This window comes from Trichosurus vulpecula, chromosome 8 (genome assembly GCF_011100635.1).
Source record: "Trichosurus vulpecula isolate mTriVul1 chromosome 8, mTriVul1.pri, whole genome shotgun sequence".
NCBI classification, from domain to species: Eukaryota; Metazoa; Chordata; class Mammalia; order Diprotodontia; family Phalangeridae; genus Trichosurus; species Trichosurus vulpecula.
This window is the reverse complement of record NC_050580.1, coordinates 226628274-226644915: the sequence shown is the minus strand read 5'-3', so window position 1 is coordinate 226644915 and position 16642 is coordinate 226628274. Positions and strand designations below refer to the sequence as shown.

The 16642-nt window shown below is 40.1% G+C and overlaps 1 protein-coding gene across 1 annotated transcript in view; it reads right to left on the bottom strand.

Moving 5' to 3' along the window:
• The window catches only part of RAD51B (RAD51 paralog B), an 817688-nt gene that overhangs the window by 357984 nt on the left and 443062 nt on the right, over positions 1–16642 (bottom strand). The window contains 1 exon segment of the mRNA XM_036736712.1: positions 5401–5497. Within this exon segment, the coding sequence (XP_036592607.1) occupies positions 5401–5497 (97 nt within the window).

The window sequence follows — 16642 nt, the reverse complement described above, 5'->3', positions numbered from 1 at the left end:
GGACAGCATAGGTATGCTATGGTCTCCTGGGCCATGAAGACCTGGACATGACTAAACAAGAACAAGGTCCCTTCCAGCTCTAAATCTATAATCCTACAAAATAAAGTTGGAGGGGGGCGGAGCCAAGATGGTGGCTGGAAAGCAGTAATTACTTAAGCTATCTGCCGGGTCGCTCCAAACACCTATAAAAATGGCTCTGAACAAATTCTAGAACTGCAGAAGCCACAAAATAGCAGACAGAAGCAGGGCTCCAGCCCAGGGTAGCCTGGAAGGGTCTATCGCACGGAGCTGGGGGCAGAGCAGAGCACAGCCCAGCATGGAGCACAACAGGACCAACCAGACTAGGAGCCCGGCAGAACAGGCCATAGGGCCCTGAATCATTGAGCTGTGGCAGTTACCAGACTTCTCAACCCACAAACACCAAAGACAAAACAGCAGATTAGTGGGAAAAGCTGCTGGGACAGAGTGGAAGGAGTTTGCAGTCGGCCACGGCCCTGGAGCAGCAGAGGTGACACAGCTCTGAGGCTGCTTCCAAAGCTACAGCTTCCAGCCCCAGGCCCACCTGGTGGGAAGAGTTAAGCAGGGGATTAGAGCAGGAGTGCAGAGCCTGCTTTGCCCTGCCTGGATCTGGGACTCAATCCTGGTTGGCAGTTCTTGGTGGAGAAGGAGCACTGGAGTGCCAGAGCTTGCTGTGTAGAAAAAGCTCTGAAAACAACAGTGCAGCTTGGGACAAAGTACTCTATACTCTACAAGCAGTCATACACTGACAAAAAGCTCTAAGGTCAAGTAGTTGGCTGGGAACATGAACAGGCAGCGAAAACCGTCTCAGATTCAGACTCAGACTTTGGAATCTTTCTTTGGTCACAAAGAAGACCAAATCATACAATCAGAAGAAGTCAACAAAGTCAAAGGGCCTACATCAAAAGCCTCCAAGAAAAACATGAACTGGTCTCAGGTCATGGAAGAGCTCAAAAAGGATTTGGAAAAGCAAGTTAGAGAAGTAGAGGAAAAAATGGGAAGATAAATGAGAGTGATGTGAGAAAACCATGAAAAACAAGTCAAGGACTTGCTAAAGGAGACCCAAAAAAATACTGAAGAAAATAACACCTTAAAAAATAGATTAATTCAAATGGCAAAAGAGCTCCAAAAAGCCAATGAGGAGAAGAATGCCTTGAAAGCAAAATTAGCCAAATGGAAAAGGAGGTCCAAAAGACCACTGAAGAAAATACTACCTTAAAAATTAGACTGGAGCAAGTGGAAGCTAGTGACTTTATGAGAAATCGAGATATAAAACACAACCAAAGGAATGAAAAATTGGAAGACAATATGAAATATCTCATTGGAAAAACCACTGACCTGGAAAATAGATCCAGGAAAGAAAATTTAAAAATTACTGGACTACCTGAAAGCCATGATCAAAAAAAGAGCCCAGATATCATCTTTCAAGAAATTACCAAGGAGAATTGCCCTGATATTCTAGAGCCAGAGGGTAAAATAGAAATTGAAAGAATCCACCAATTGCCCCCTGAAAAAGATCCCAAAAAGAAAACTTCTAGGAATACTGTCGCCATATTCCAGAGCTCCCAGATCAAGGAGAAAATACTGCGAGCAGCCAGAAAGAAACAATTTGAGTTTTGTGGAAACACAATCAGGATAACACAAGATCTAGCAGCTTCTACATTAAGGGATCAAAGGGCTTGGAATATGATATTCTGGAGGTCAATGGAGTTAGGATTAAAACCAAGAATAACCTACCCAGCAAAACTGAGTATCACGCTCCAAGGCAAAATATGGATTTTCAATAAAATAGAGAACTTTCAATCTTTCTCAGTGAAAAGACCAGAGCTGAATAGAAAATTTGACTTTCAAACACAAGAATCAAGAGAAGCAGGAAAAGGTAAACAAGAAAGAGAAATCATAAAGGACTTGCTAAAGTAGAACTGTTTTGTTTACATTCCTACATGGAAAGATGATGTGTATGATTCATGAGACCTTAGTGTTAGGATAGCTATAGCTATAGATATAGATAGATATAGACAGAGGGCACAGGGCAAGTTTAATATGAAGGAATGATATCTTAAAAAATAAAATCAAAATAAGGGATGAGGGAGGAATATATTGAGAGAGGGAGAAAGGGAGAGATAGAATGGGATAAATTATCTCACATAAAAGTGGCAAAGAAAAAGCAGCTCGTTGGAAGGGAAGAGGGGGCAGGTGAGGGGGAATGAGTGAAGCTTGCTCTCATGGGATTTGACTTGAGGAGGGAATAACATACACACTTAATTGGGTATCTTACCCCACAGGAAAGGAGGAGGAAGGGGATAAAAAGGGGGGATGATAGAAGGGAGGGCAGATAGGGGGAGGAGGTAATCAAAAGCAAACACTTTCAAAAAGGGATAGGGTCAAGGGAGGAAATTGAATAAAGGGGGACAGGACAGGAGGAAGAGTTTTGCATAATGATACACATGTGACCTGTGTTGAATCGCTTGCCTTCTTAGGGAGGGTGGGTGGGGAGGGAAGAGGGGAGAGAATTTGGAACTCAAAGTTTTAAAAGCAGATATTCAAAAAAGGGTTGTTTTTGCATGCAAATGGGAAATAAGATATACAGGCAATGGGGCATAGAAATCTCTCTTGCCCTACAAGAAAGTAAGGGTAAGGGGGATGGGGGGAGTGGGGTGACAGAAGGGAGGGCTGACTGGGGAACGGGGCAATCAGAATATATGCCATCTTGGAGTGGGGAGGCGGGTAGAAATGGGGAGAAAAATGTAACTCAAAATCTTGTGGAAATCAATGCTGAAAACTGAAAGTATTAAATAAATAATAAAACAGAAATTAAGAAATTTTAAAAAAAAATCTACTGCATTTGAAAGTAAACAATTCAAGAAGCAAAAGAAAAAAACTGAAATTGGAAAAGAAAGTTGTATCTAGATGTGAGGGGTGTCAAGCTCCAGGATATGAAGTTTGGGGTTCATAATTGATCAGTGGAGAGCTACTGAAGATTTCTGCTCACATTTCAGAAAGCAGAATCTTAGGAAGATTAATCCAGGGATAGTACACAAGATTAACTGGAAAGAATCCTGAGGCAAGGGAACCATTTAAGAGAGTGTAATAATTATTTGGTAATGCAGACCTAAAGTAGAGTAATGCCAACATAAATGGAAAAAAGGAATTATAAATTTAATGTAAATAAGGAAGATATGGGAATGAGGAAAAGGGAAGCACCAAAGATGACTCTGGGGTTTTGAGTCGTGGCACCTCTTAGAATTAGGACATCATTTTCTTTTTTTGTTTGTTTCGTGGAAAGAGCTCACATAGCATTTCTATAAGCATCTTAGGGGAAGTTAGGTAGTATCATCTTCCTGAGTTCAAATATGGCCTCAGGCACATACCAGCTGTGTGACCCTAGGCAAGTCACTTAACACTGTTTGCCTTGGTTCCTCACCTATAAAATGAGCCGGATGAGGAAATGAAAAACCATTCTAGTATCCTTGCCAAGAAAACCACAAATAGGTTCACAGACAGTTGGACACGACTGAAAATGACTGAAAAACAATGACATAATCAAGTAATTAATTAATTTCTGGAATCTATTGTAGAGAATCAAACGCAGAACTTAATTTCACAGACACCTTACAGGACACACTCAGGGGACAGAGCGTGGGCCTCTGGCCTCAGACACTCACCAACTGTGTGAACCTGGGCAAGTCCCTTAACGTTCGTTTGCCTTAATTTATTGGAGAAGAAAATGGCAAGCCACTCCAGTATCTTTGCCAAGAAGACCCCATATGAGGTTCTGAGGAGGCAAATAAGACTGAACAACAGCAACACAGTAAAGTAGCTAAGTTAAGGGAACAAGAAGAGGAGGAGAGGAGAAACCAAAGCCAACCCAAGGACTAAGAAGATCTAAAGATTAACTGGCAATGGACCCGTAAACAAGAAGTACTAAAAGGGCGTGCATATCTTAGATCACAGCCTTTATCCTCAAAGAGAGTCAGATCTAAAATAATAATGATGATAATAACAACATTTATATAATGTTCAAGGTTTGCAAAGAGCTTTTCAGTTGGCATTCTTATCATTCACTTTTTTTTAGCTTTTTTTTTTAATTTCTTTATTTATTTTTAGTTTACCACACAAGGTTCTACATAGTTTTGAGTTCCAGATTTTCTCCCCTCCCTCCCCAAGACGGCATGGAATCTCATATAACTATCATGTATAACTTCGCATTGAATTAATTTATGCACTAGTCAAGTTGTGGAGAAGAATTTTGACCAATGGAATGAATCACAGGAAAGAAGAAACAGAACCAAAAAAAAAAACAACCCAAAAACAAAAACAAAAGAGAAGCAAAAAAGGCGAGCATGTAGTGCGCCTCGATCCGTATTCAAACTTCACAGTTCTTTCTCTGGATGAAGATAGCATTCTCCATCTTGAGTCCCCTGGAGTTGTCCTTGCCCCTTAGGTTGCTGAGAAGAGCGCAGTATGTCAGGGTTGGTCCTCACAGGATCCATATATCTGTGGCTGTGCACAACGTTCTCCTGGCTCTGCTCCGCTCACTCAGCATTATGTCGTGTAGGTTTTTCCAGGTTGTTACGAAGTCTGCATCATCCCCATTTCTTATGGCACAATAGTATCATTCACATTCTAAAGATGAAGACCCTGAGGCAAGCAGAGGGTAAGTTACTTGCCCAGGGTCACACAGCTATGGAAGTGTCTGAGGCAGAACGTGAACTCAGCTCTTCCTGATTCCAAATCCAACACTATTCACTGAACAACCTAAAACTTGCAAACCATAAAATGATCTAATTCATCTATCTTGTAAGGCATATTGTTACCTGGAGCATAATTTCCTGAGAGTGAAACAAAATTTTCCCAATTTTATGAATAGGAGAATTTTCTGAATCTCTTTTACAGAGTTACCATAAATGACTACATTATCTGGTTTCTACCGGCATGCATATGTATTTTAGGACATTCCAAAAAGCACCCAACATTGTAATTTATAGTTAATTTCTACATGGTAATCAACATAGCTAATTTGTGAAGGTAAACACTATATTCAAGTAAAAGAAAAAGCTACTTGTGTCAGTTCACTAAACACAGTGGGAAAGAATTGGGGATAAAGAACAAAAGAAATATAAATCGAGATGGTGGGTGCCCCTTGAACATGGCTCACTTTTGCGACAAAATAAGGGGTTCTCAGATACAATAAGAGTCTCCAAAAACAAGGGAGAGAGAGAATAGAGAGAAAAGATGAAGAGGACAAATTCACAAAGCTCTGGTTTGGTTCACTGGCCAGAATTTACTAACCATGTCCCTCAACTATCAACAGGAGGCTGAGAGGCAGGTGGAGATATATGTCAGTGTCAAGTTTCAGCCTCCATAGGACAGATCTCTTACCTCCCCACAGGGAAAAATCATCGGCTGGAGACACCAGGTCTGCCTGAGTAGTGAGGTCTCCGCTCAGATGGGTTGTAATTTGATTCGTCAAGATAACCTGTGAACAGACAGGGAGAAAGTTGGGGGGGGAGGGGCAGGGTACTGGTGGGGGAGGGGAGGGTGGAGGGACAGTAGAAGAAAGAAGGAGAAAACAACCAAATTAATTATTAGAGTTACCAGAAAGCAGATTGTGGACTAGGTGAAGAATGATAGCCACATAGGCAGGAAGGCCCCAGCTCAGACTTTCAGCGACCTGATCTCTAGGCCAAAACAGATTACACTGCCTGTCAGCCCTTGATGATGGAGAAATACTAGGTACTCAGGCAGGTTTTTCTTAACCTTAAACCATCAAATAGGATTATGATTTAAATAATCAACACACAAAACTCCAAATTGAGAGATTGTCTTTTAAGTCTATTGATAGAAAATTGGTTAGAAATTAAGGGAACACCTCAGTCCTCAATCCTGCCTACATCTCTGTTTAAAAACAAAAATATAACTTCTAACTTCTTGGAGACAAGGACACAATGCCTGAAACATATCAGGCACTTGATAAATCCTTCTTGATTGACTAAATGTAATGTGTTGGTGATTCCTAATAATAATAACTAATAATAATAATTCCACTTAGAAAAGTTATAGCATTATCATTCTTCACGGGAGAGTGCCTTATATCTTACTGACTTATCAAGTCACTAGATCCCCTCTCCTTTAAGTAACCCCATCCATAAAGTAGGGACAATAATCTGCCACATCTTAAAATTTTACCTCCCTAAGCCAGAATAATTATACCACTTCTCTCCAACCAATGGAGTTTTAGAAAATGTTCCATAAAAACAATAATGTCCCCCAAGTAAAATTCAGAATTTTTTTGCTCTATCACTTTATAACACATGTTCAACAACAGGCCTTCAAACTATACAAATCACATTGGTACACAGTCATATGGTATTTTCCCACTGGACACATTAAAAAATTAAAATCTTCTTTTAAAATAGTTACATAAAAGTTTCATTCCATGATTGAGAAGTTTAGATAATGAATGGAAAATTAAGCCATGAGCAAAGCAATTATTTGACACAAAGATGCATAATCTCTAATCCTACTAAACTGAGTGATCATGGATGGACTAGTCCTTAACCTCCATAAGTCTCAATTTCCTCATCTATAAAGTGGGGATAAAAATAATAATACCACTACCTGCTTTGTAGAATTGTTGTGAGGCTCCAATGAGATGGTATATGTAAAGAAAATGTCTTATAAACCTTAAAAGCACTAGGGAAATGTCATCTATTCTACAGGATAGAGCATTCCCACTGTAGTTGAAGACTCCTAGCATCTTGGGAATCAATCGTGCAGCCAAACAGTCGATTAATCAATCAACAAATATTTATTAAGCGCCTATTAGTGCCAGGAATGGTGCTAGACAAATATCAAACACTCTGAGCCCTTAATCCAGAGGAAATACTTCTTCAGAAAGGACCAGTGAGCATTATTAGGTAACTCAATACACACAACATTGAGACAAGCTGCTCCAGTCTCATCTCAAGGGTCAGGGATGGTTTCATTTGTGACTCTGACTTGAACAGAAAGGGAAATCATCTCCATTCCCTGGCACCAAGTTGCTGTTTTTCATCCACACTTCTACTCTTGTCTCTTGGAGGCAGTGACACATTATAAATCCTGTACGTCTGACACCTTAACTGGAGGCTGAGAGAATGACTGGATGGCAGGATGAAGAGAAGGAATTGGAGGAATGATATGGGGAGAAGGAAAAAATATTAAAGGACACAGCTAAATTGGGTTTGTGGCTGATTATAGAAATGACTATGAATAACAGATTTTTGTGGTCTGGGAGTTGATGAACAGAAATGGGCAACTAAATTTTAGCGAAGTGGTTAAATTGGCTAAGGACAGAGCATTCCTACCATAGCTGGAGCATCTCAGACAACACAACAACCACAAACGATAAATATTTGTATGTCACTATAAGGTTCCCATTGTCTCATCTGAACATTTGACCCATTATCCAGAAGAAATGGGTCTTCAGGAAGGAGAACCAGACGTGTATCTGACCATCTCTAATGCATCAACTCATTTGTGTTTCAAGTAAGCTTGAACAGTCTTTAATGATGATACTTTTCATCTGTGGACAGTCTAACTTCAAGTAGGAACAGAATTAGAGCAGCATAAAGATTGCTTTTTGGGACACAGGCTTGTAAAATTTCTTCAATTTCCCCTACTGACTTAAAACTATTCAGTGTTACAGACTGTTCAGAATAATTTAGAGAAACGTGCAAAGGATGGAATGTTGGTACAAAGTAAAAGATGAGGGAGAGAAGGACTAGAGGAAGGAGAAGGGGTGTGTGTGTGTGTGAGTCTGTATGTCTGTGTGTCTGTGTGTGTGTGCATGTGCATGTATGCATGTGTGCATTCACACATGTGCACATATGTGCTTCGCTGAGCTTCCTTTCCATGGTCTACTCCTGAATGCTTCATGCTTAGGGCTTCATTTTCTTAGTTCACCCAAGAGTGACCAGGGTATGGTGGCTTGATGCACATTAACTACAAATACAACTGAATAATCAGAATAACAACATTACTAATTAATAATGAGAAAAATAACTACCAAGTAGATGGAAACACTCATAATTTGGTCAGCACCCAGTAGGAAACCAAATTAATGTGAGAAGCTTGAGAGAGAATAAAATAGAGAAGACACTAACTCTATTGGGAATCAGGAAACCTTGGCTCAAGTCATGGTCACACCACTCATTAGTTATGTGGGTTTGGGAAAATCAACTTACCACTTGAGACCTCAGTTTCTTCATCTATCAAATGAGGGGTCTGAACTACAGAATTTCTGAGGGTCTGTCTAACTCTAATATTCTAAGACTTTTTATTACTTAATGGGTACTGTTATCGAGCCATGTTAGCCCTAATGGAACTTTTCTCACTTATAGCTTGCTTTCAAGCTGAGCAGAACTCTGCTATCAGTGCCCCCAAATGGTGCTGACACAGTTATATTCTCTATTTCTACATGCAGACCAGCATCTTACTCTTATTACCTAAGTTACAATGAATTCGGTTATAACTTGCCTTCTGTTTTTTCTCAGCCTTACCATCAGCCTTTCTACTGTATTTGACACCAATGACTACCTGTATCCATGTTCCACTCTGGGTTTTTAGGTCACCATTCTCTCTTCGTTCAACTTATACCTGTCTGACTGCTTCTTTTCAGTCTCCATATCCATATAATGTATCCTAAATGCACATGTTCCACAAGATCTTCTCCTCTGCTCACTGAGAAGAGTAACTCATATCTGCATTATGGACTGCATATCTGCATATTATAAGGTATTTCCGATCCTGAACTTCCCAATCCCAATCCCCAATGTGCAAACCTTCAGCTGGATCCATGGACCTCTGACTGAGCCTTATGTAGCTATTCCCCAGACTAGCCCAGGGCAGAACAAGGGTTCTTAAACTTTCTGTGTATCATGTACCTCCCTGGCAGGCAGACCAAGTCTATAATGTACTTCTTAGAATATGTTTAATGCATAAAATAAAAATACATAGGATTGCCAAGGAAATCAATTATATTTGAATACATTTAAGAAAATTTTAAAAATAAGCTAATGGACCCCAGGTCAAGAACCCTTGGTTCTTGGAGTTTAAAACTTTTGTTATAAGTTATTAAAACATACTAAATGCTCTTTTCTTTTTTCCACTTTTACCTCTCCTTCCTCAATTTACTTGACTACACACACACACACACACACATATATATATATATACATATATATATATATATATGAACTTATATACATATATGTGTACATACACGTTTATCCCCCAGCAGAATATAAGATACTGGAGAAGGACAATTTTCTATACTCACGGCCTAGGACAGTGCTTTGCATATCACACACATTTAATGAATGCTCAATAAATTCAGGTGGATTAAAAAAAATTTTATATTTTATTTCACGTTGACTACTTGGAAATTTCTTCTGACCTTCTGATGGGCTCTTTTACCAATCAACTAATGAAACTGTATCATTTAAGACCTAAAAGTAAACCAATAGATAAGCCTCTGTTATCTATGGTAACTCCAGAAGAAGAGGTAAACAGAGGATGTGATTATTTTTCAGGGTGTGGGGTGGGGGATTAAAAATAGTTCGTACAAACCCAAATCACTCTAACCCTTCCTTTAAAACAAAAAGATCCTTAAAAAATAAAATGGCAGAGAGGCAAAAAAAAAAAAATCAGAACTTTCTCATAGTGCTTCTACTAATGATAACATCTGCCTTCATAACATCTATTGTGTTCTCCTCTTTCTCTCTGAGACTGTCAACACCCTGTCACCATTTGCTAGCAGCTACCATGGTTGTGTAAAACCAACAACAACCAGCACACCGAAGGCCGCTAGCACAGGTTCTTTTGATCTGCTTTACTAAGGAAAGCAATGTTAAGGAGTTAACAATCTCAGTTTAATCAAACAGACATATATCATTCACTTAGCTAAGGGGGAAAAGATCAGACCCCTGAACTTCAAGGCAAATACAAACAGAAATTACAAACATCAACAGACAGACATTGTCTGATTCAAATCACAACATAGTTACCAGAGAAGAACCAATGGTTCTGGGTTACAAAGCCGGGGCGGGGGGTGCAGTTATGGCTTTCCCAGACTCTCAACACTCCTTCCACAAGTATGCCCCAAAAGTCAAATGCCAAGCTCCCCTCAATTACATCCTATTCGGAGCCCTGAGGGCTCTGACCTCACCCAGGCTGGGTGTGTGAAAGTTCCCCATCCCCAGCATCATATCATATACAAGTCAATGACTCCTGATTGTCTTAATGGTGAGAAATAGCTGAGAAATATTCTAAGACAAAGACAGCAAAAAGGTTTCCCACCCATTCAAACAAAAGGGAGACTTGATAGTCTTAGCATCCCAAGGGGCTTATCAGCTCATTTCTAGCCTACACTAGGCTGCTTCTTGGTTTCCCATTCTCCATTCAGCTGTCAAATTGATTCTTCCTAAAGGTCAAATTTGACCAACTTACCTCTCTATTTGATAAACTCCAATTCCTCCCTATTACCTTCAGGATCAAATAGAAAATCTTTGGGTTTTTAAAGCCCTTCATAAGCTGGCACCTTACTTCCCTCTCACCTTCTTGAAGACCCCCATAAGGCTACTGCCTTTCTCCTATCTTCCATTTATACTATCTTGTCTATACCTAGTTGTAGGATGCTGTCTCTCCCATTAGACTGCGAAATCTTTGAGGGCAGGGACTGGTTTCTGAATTTCTCTGTATCCCTACAGATTAGTATCCCAGGTGTCATCACTGTCCAATGATTCTGGAGGAGTGGGTGATGACTTTGCACAACTCTGTCTCACTTAAATCCAATTCGCTTGCAACTGAAGACACCAACCTCCTGATACAACTCCTCCTCTTTGAGGACAAAGGAAAATCAAGTGATTATCACAGCAACTGGAATTATATAGACAATAAGTGTTTTTTGTAGGGCAGCTAGTTGGCATAGTGGATAGAGTGTGGGGCCTAGAGTCGGAAAAATTCTTCTTCTTGAGTTCAAATCCAACCTCAGACACATTATAGCTATGTGTCCCTGAACAAGTCACTTATCCTTGTTTGCCTCAATTTCCTCAACTGTAAAGTGAGCTGGAGAAGGACATGGCGACCCACTCCAATATCTCTACCAAGAAAACCCCAAATGGGATCATGAAGGGTTAAACATGACTGAACAACAAGTGCTTTTTCACTTGACTTGAATGTAACAGCATTGAGTTTTTGTGGTTTCAGAAGGTTCATTCACCAAACTGAGAGAAAAGCACATTTCCAAGTAGTATCCATTACAGATAATCACAAACTAAGCAGAAAGATCTATGAATTTTCCCATTAGAATCAAAATTACCTTTGTTCTAGAAGCCTATTTAGCAAATCATCAAAAATCTGAAAAAGTCATAAATATTGCAATAAGACCAGTACTAAGTTGTTCTCCGTATTCACTGACACTACCATGTGTGATTTGACCAGAGTTTTTGCCTCGTCATCACAATGATCATCTTTCCTTCTCTTCTTTTATATTGTTTGATTAGCTTCATAACACACAAAGTGGGCAGCTAGATTGTGCAGTATGTAGAATGCTAGACCTGGAGTCAGGAAGACCGGAGCTCAAATTCTGTCTCAGATACATCCTAGCAGTGTGACCCTGGACAAGTGACTTAACCCTGTTTGCCTTAGTATCTTCCTCTATAAAATGAGCTGGAAAAGGAAATGCAAACCACTCCAGTATCTTTGCCATGAAAACAGCAGTTGGTTTCACAAAGTGTTGGACGTGACTGAGAAACGACTAAACAAAATTTGGACTAGGTAACCTAGACAGTCTCCTTTCAAGAACTAAATCTGAGATCCCATGATCTCCTGTTGCATCGCTAAAAATACTGATTTACACTTTTTGTAAAAGCAAAGAACAAGAAACAAAGTAAGTGTTCTTCATTTGGTGGAGAGTTAAACTGTGAAATATAAATATATTACTGGGGGTAGAGCCAAGATGGCAGCTGGAAAGCAGGGACTTGATTAAGCTATCCCCTAGATCCCTCCAAACACCTGTAAAAATGGCTCTGAACAAATTCTAGAGCTGCAGAACCCACAAAATAGCTGAGGGAAGCAGGGCTCCAGACCAGGACAGCCTGAATGGTTGCTGGGAAGGGTCTATCTCACGGAACTCGGAGAGGAGGACAGCGCACCATGGGCCATGCCAGGACCAACCAGACTGAGAGCCTGGTAGAATAAGCTATAGGGCCCTGAATCATTGAGCTGTGCCAGTTACCAGACTTCTCAACCCACAAATGCCAAAGATAAAAGAGCAGATTAGTGAGAAAAAATTATGCATCAGAGTAAAAGGAGTTCGTGGTCGGCCGCAGCCCTAGGGGCACAGAAGTGGTGCAGCTCTGGGGCTTCTTGCAGAGCTCCAGCTAAGGTTGCTTCTGGCCCCACACCCACCCAGTAGGAGGAATTAAGCGGCAGATCAGAGTGGGAGTGCAGAGCCTGCTTGGATCTGGGTCATGGTTCAGGCTGGTGGTTTTTGGGGGAGAAAGAGCACAGCTGTGGCAGAGCTTGCTGTGTAGAAGTAGCTCTGAAAGCAGCAGTGCAGCCCCTAAAGCTCGGGACAAAGTACTCTATACTATACAAGCAGTCATACACTGACAAAAAGCTCAAGGGTCAAGTAGTTGGCTGGAAACATGAACAGGCAGCAAAAATGGTCTCCAATTCAGACTCAGACTTTGGAATCTTTCTTTGGTGACAAAGAAGATTAAATCATACAGCCAGAAGAAATCAACAAAGTCAAAGAGCCTACATCAAAAGCTTCGAAGAAAAACATGAACTGGTCTCAGGCCATGGAAGAGCTCAAAAAGGCTTTGGAAAAGCAAGTAAGATAAGTAGAGGAAAAAATGGGAAGAGAAATGAGAGTGATGCGAGAAAACCATGAAAAACAAGTCAATGACTTGCTAAAAGAGACCCAAAAAACTACTGAAGAAAATAACACCTTAAAAAATAGACTAGCTCTTGGGCAAGTCACTTAATTGCCCTGCCAAAAAACAAACAAAAAAATAGACTAACTCAAATGGCAAAAGAGCTGCAAAAAGCCAATGAGGAGAAGCATGCCTTGAAAGGCTGAATTAGCCAAATGGAAAAGGAGATCCAAAAGACCACTGAAGAAAATACTACCTTAAAAATGAGATTGAAGCAAGTGGAAGCTAGTGACTTGATGAGAAATCAAGATATTATAAAAACAGAACCAAAAGAATGAAAAAATGGAAGACAATGTGAAATATCTCACTGGAAAAACCAATGACTTGAAAAATGGATCCTGGAGAGAAATTTTAAAAATTACTAGACAACCTGAAAGCCATGATCAAAAAAGAGCCTAGATATCATCTTTCAAGAAATTATCAAGGAAAATTGCCCCAATATTCTAGAGCCAGAGGGTAAAATAGAAATTGAAAGAATCTACCCATTGCCTCCTGAAAAAGATCCCAAAAAGAAAACTCCTAGGAATATTGTCACCAAATTCCAGAGCTCCAAGACCAAGGAGAAAATACTGCGAGCAGCCAGAAAGAAACAATTTGAGTATTGTGGAAACACAATCAGAATAATACAAGATCTAGCAGGTTCTACATTAAGGGAGTGAAGGGCTAGGATTATGATATTCTGGAGGTCCAAAGAGTTAGAATTAAAACCAAGAATCACCTACCCAGCAAAACTGAGTATCATGCTCCAAGGCAAAATATGGATTTTGAATAAAATAGAGGACTTTCAAGCTTTCTCAGTGAAAAGACCAAAGCTGAATGGAAAACATGACTTTCAAACACAAGAATCAAGAGAAGCATGAAAAGGTAAACAAGAAAGAGAAATCATAAGGGACTTACTAAAGTAGAACTGTTTTGTTTACATTCCTACATGGAAAGATGATGTGTGTAATTCATGAGACCTTTCTCAGTATTAGGGTAGTTGAAGAGAATATACATATATATAGACATAGAGCACAGGGTGAGTTCAATATGAAGGAATGATATCTAAAAAAATAAAATCAAATTAAGGGATGAGAAAGGAATATATTGAGAGAGGGAGAAAGGGAGAGATAGAATGGGGTAAACTATCTCACATACAAGTGGCAAGAAAAAGCAGTTCATTGGAAGGGAAGAGGGGGCAGGTGAGGGGGAATGAGTGAATCTTGCTCTCATCAGATTTGACCTGAAGAAGGAATAACATACACACTCAATTGGGTATCTTACCCCACAGGAAAGAAGGAGGAAGAGGATAGAAAAGGGGGGGGGTGATAGAAGGGAGGGCAGATAGGGGGAGGAAGTAATCAAAAACAAACACTTTTGAAAAGGGACAGGGTCAAGGGAGAAAATTGAATAAAGGGGGAAAGGATAGGAGGACGCAAAATATAGTTAGTATTTCACAACATGACTATTTATGGGAGTGTTTTGCATAATGATACATGTGTGGCCTATGTTGAATTCCTTGCCTTCTTAGGGAGAGTGGGTGGGGAGGGAAGAAGGGAGAGAATTTTGAACTCAAAGTTTTAGAAGCGGCTGCTCAAAAAAAAGTTGTTTTTGGCAGGCTACTGAGAAATAAGATATACGGGCAATGGGGCATAGAAATCTATCTTTACCTACAAGAAAGTAAGGGAAAAAGGGATGGGGAGAGGGGGACGGGGGTGACAGAAGGGAGGGCTGACTGGGGAACGGGGCAATCAGAATATATGCCACCCTGGAGTGGTGGGGAGGGTAGAAATGGGGAGAAAAATGTAACTCAAAATTTTGTGGAAATCAATGCTGAGAACTAAAAAATATTAAATCATAAAGTACAGAATTTAAAAAAAAATATAATAGTACTGCCACAAGAAATTATGAGCATGAAGGAGACATAAGACTCAGATGAATTAATGCAAAGTGAAGTAAATATATATAAAATGACTTCGACAAAGTAAATGTAAAAAAAAATTTTAAAAATGAGACTGAATGCATAGGATATTCAAATGTTATTATATGTAGGATCTCTGAGAATGTTGCCTCCTGTCCTTTTAGCAGAGGTAAAGGGACCCCAACAGATGAACTATCTTTTATGTGCTGTTTCCCCAATTGCAGTGTGAGGAGCTCCTTGAAAGCAAGGAATGCATTGCCTTTTCTATTTGTATCCCAAGCACTCAACATAGTGTTTGGCATATATTAAGCACTTAAATGAGGGCAGGTAGATGGTGCAGTGGACAAAGTGCAAAACAAGGAGTCAGGAAGACCTGAGTTCAAATTTGGCCTTAGACATTTACTAGTTCTGTGAGCCTGGGCAAGTCATTTAACTGTTTGCCTCAGTTTCTTCATCCATGAAATGAGCTAGAGAAGGAAAAGGGAAACCCCTCTAGTATCTTTGCCAAGAAAACCCCAAATGGGGTCACAAAGAGTCAGACACACTAAACAACAACCAAAACTCCACTTCATCATTCATTCATTCCTGTGAAACACTGCCTATCCAGCTGGACTTGGTGATGCTTAGTTTTGCCAGGCTGGCTTTCTGCTGCTTAATTCTTCATTATCAGGGAGGCTCTCGGAGTGAGCGAGTGTGAGAGGATGATATCTAGTAGGTGATGTGAAAGATAGGTGATGTAAAAACAAAACATTTCAATTTTTAAAAATTCAAGGATGCCTTTCAAAAACCCAGTCCACAGTGGTTATAGTGGGCACAAAGAAAGAAAGAAGGCACCTTCCTGGAATTTAGAATCTTACATCTCCAAGTAGCAGGAACCTGAATACAGTTCAGTTGTTAGTCAGGATTCCCAGACTTATTCCAGCTGGGAGTATACTCTCCATCTTTGGGGGGAGAATGAAACTCTGTAACTCTTGATAAAAGAAAGTATTTTCCCCTAACCAACATTTATTGCTAATACAAATGCTGCTTCGACTGCCTCTTTGGCTGCACATGCGATAAAGAAATGTAATAAAATGTGGCCACTTATTCCAATGGATCTCTGCCTCTCCTTTTTTTTTTTAACTTTCATGACGTAAAGTTAAAAGGTAATACTTGATATTTTTTCTATTAACGTCTGGACTGTTTTGGAGAGCCAGTGTTTCAACAATCTGGCTAGCAGCTGTTGTGGGGGTGAAAGACCAACACAAGCCCAACAACAAGCATGCTACCAGCACATTGCAAAAACCCAGATTCTTTTGATCTGCTTTACTAAGGAAAGCAACGTTAAGGGGTTAACAAGCTTATTTTAATCCCACATACAAACGTCACTCACTTAGTTCAGGGGAAAAAGACAGCACCCTGAACTTCAGAGCAAAATACAAACAAATTACAAACATCGACAGATAGACCTTGTCTGATTCAAATCCCAATACATAGTTACCAGAGTTTAACAAAGTCCCAGCATCTGGGTTTACGAGCTGGAGGGCTCTTAGCTACAGCTGCCCACAGTCTTTGCATGGAGTCTTCACATCACACATTGTGTTGGTAAGCAAAATAGGCTTAGTTCAACAAGTGCCCTTGAATAGTTTGGCTTTTGTTCCCTTTGAGTAATTCATTGAGCTAACTCCAGGGAGGGCCTAGTTTACATGTCTGGGAGAGCAGAGACTCTTAGACCACGTGGGTTTAAGTCCGCCTCTTTGTG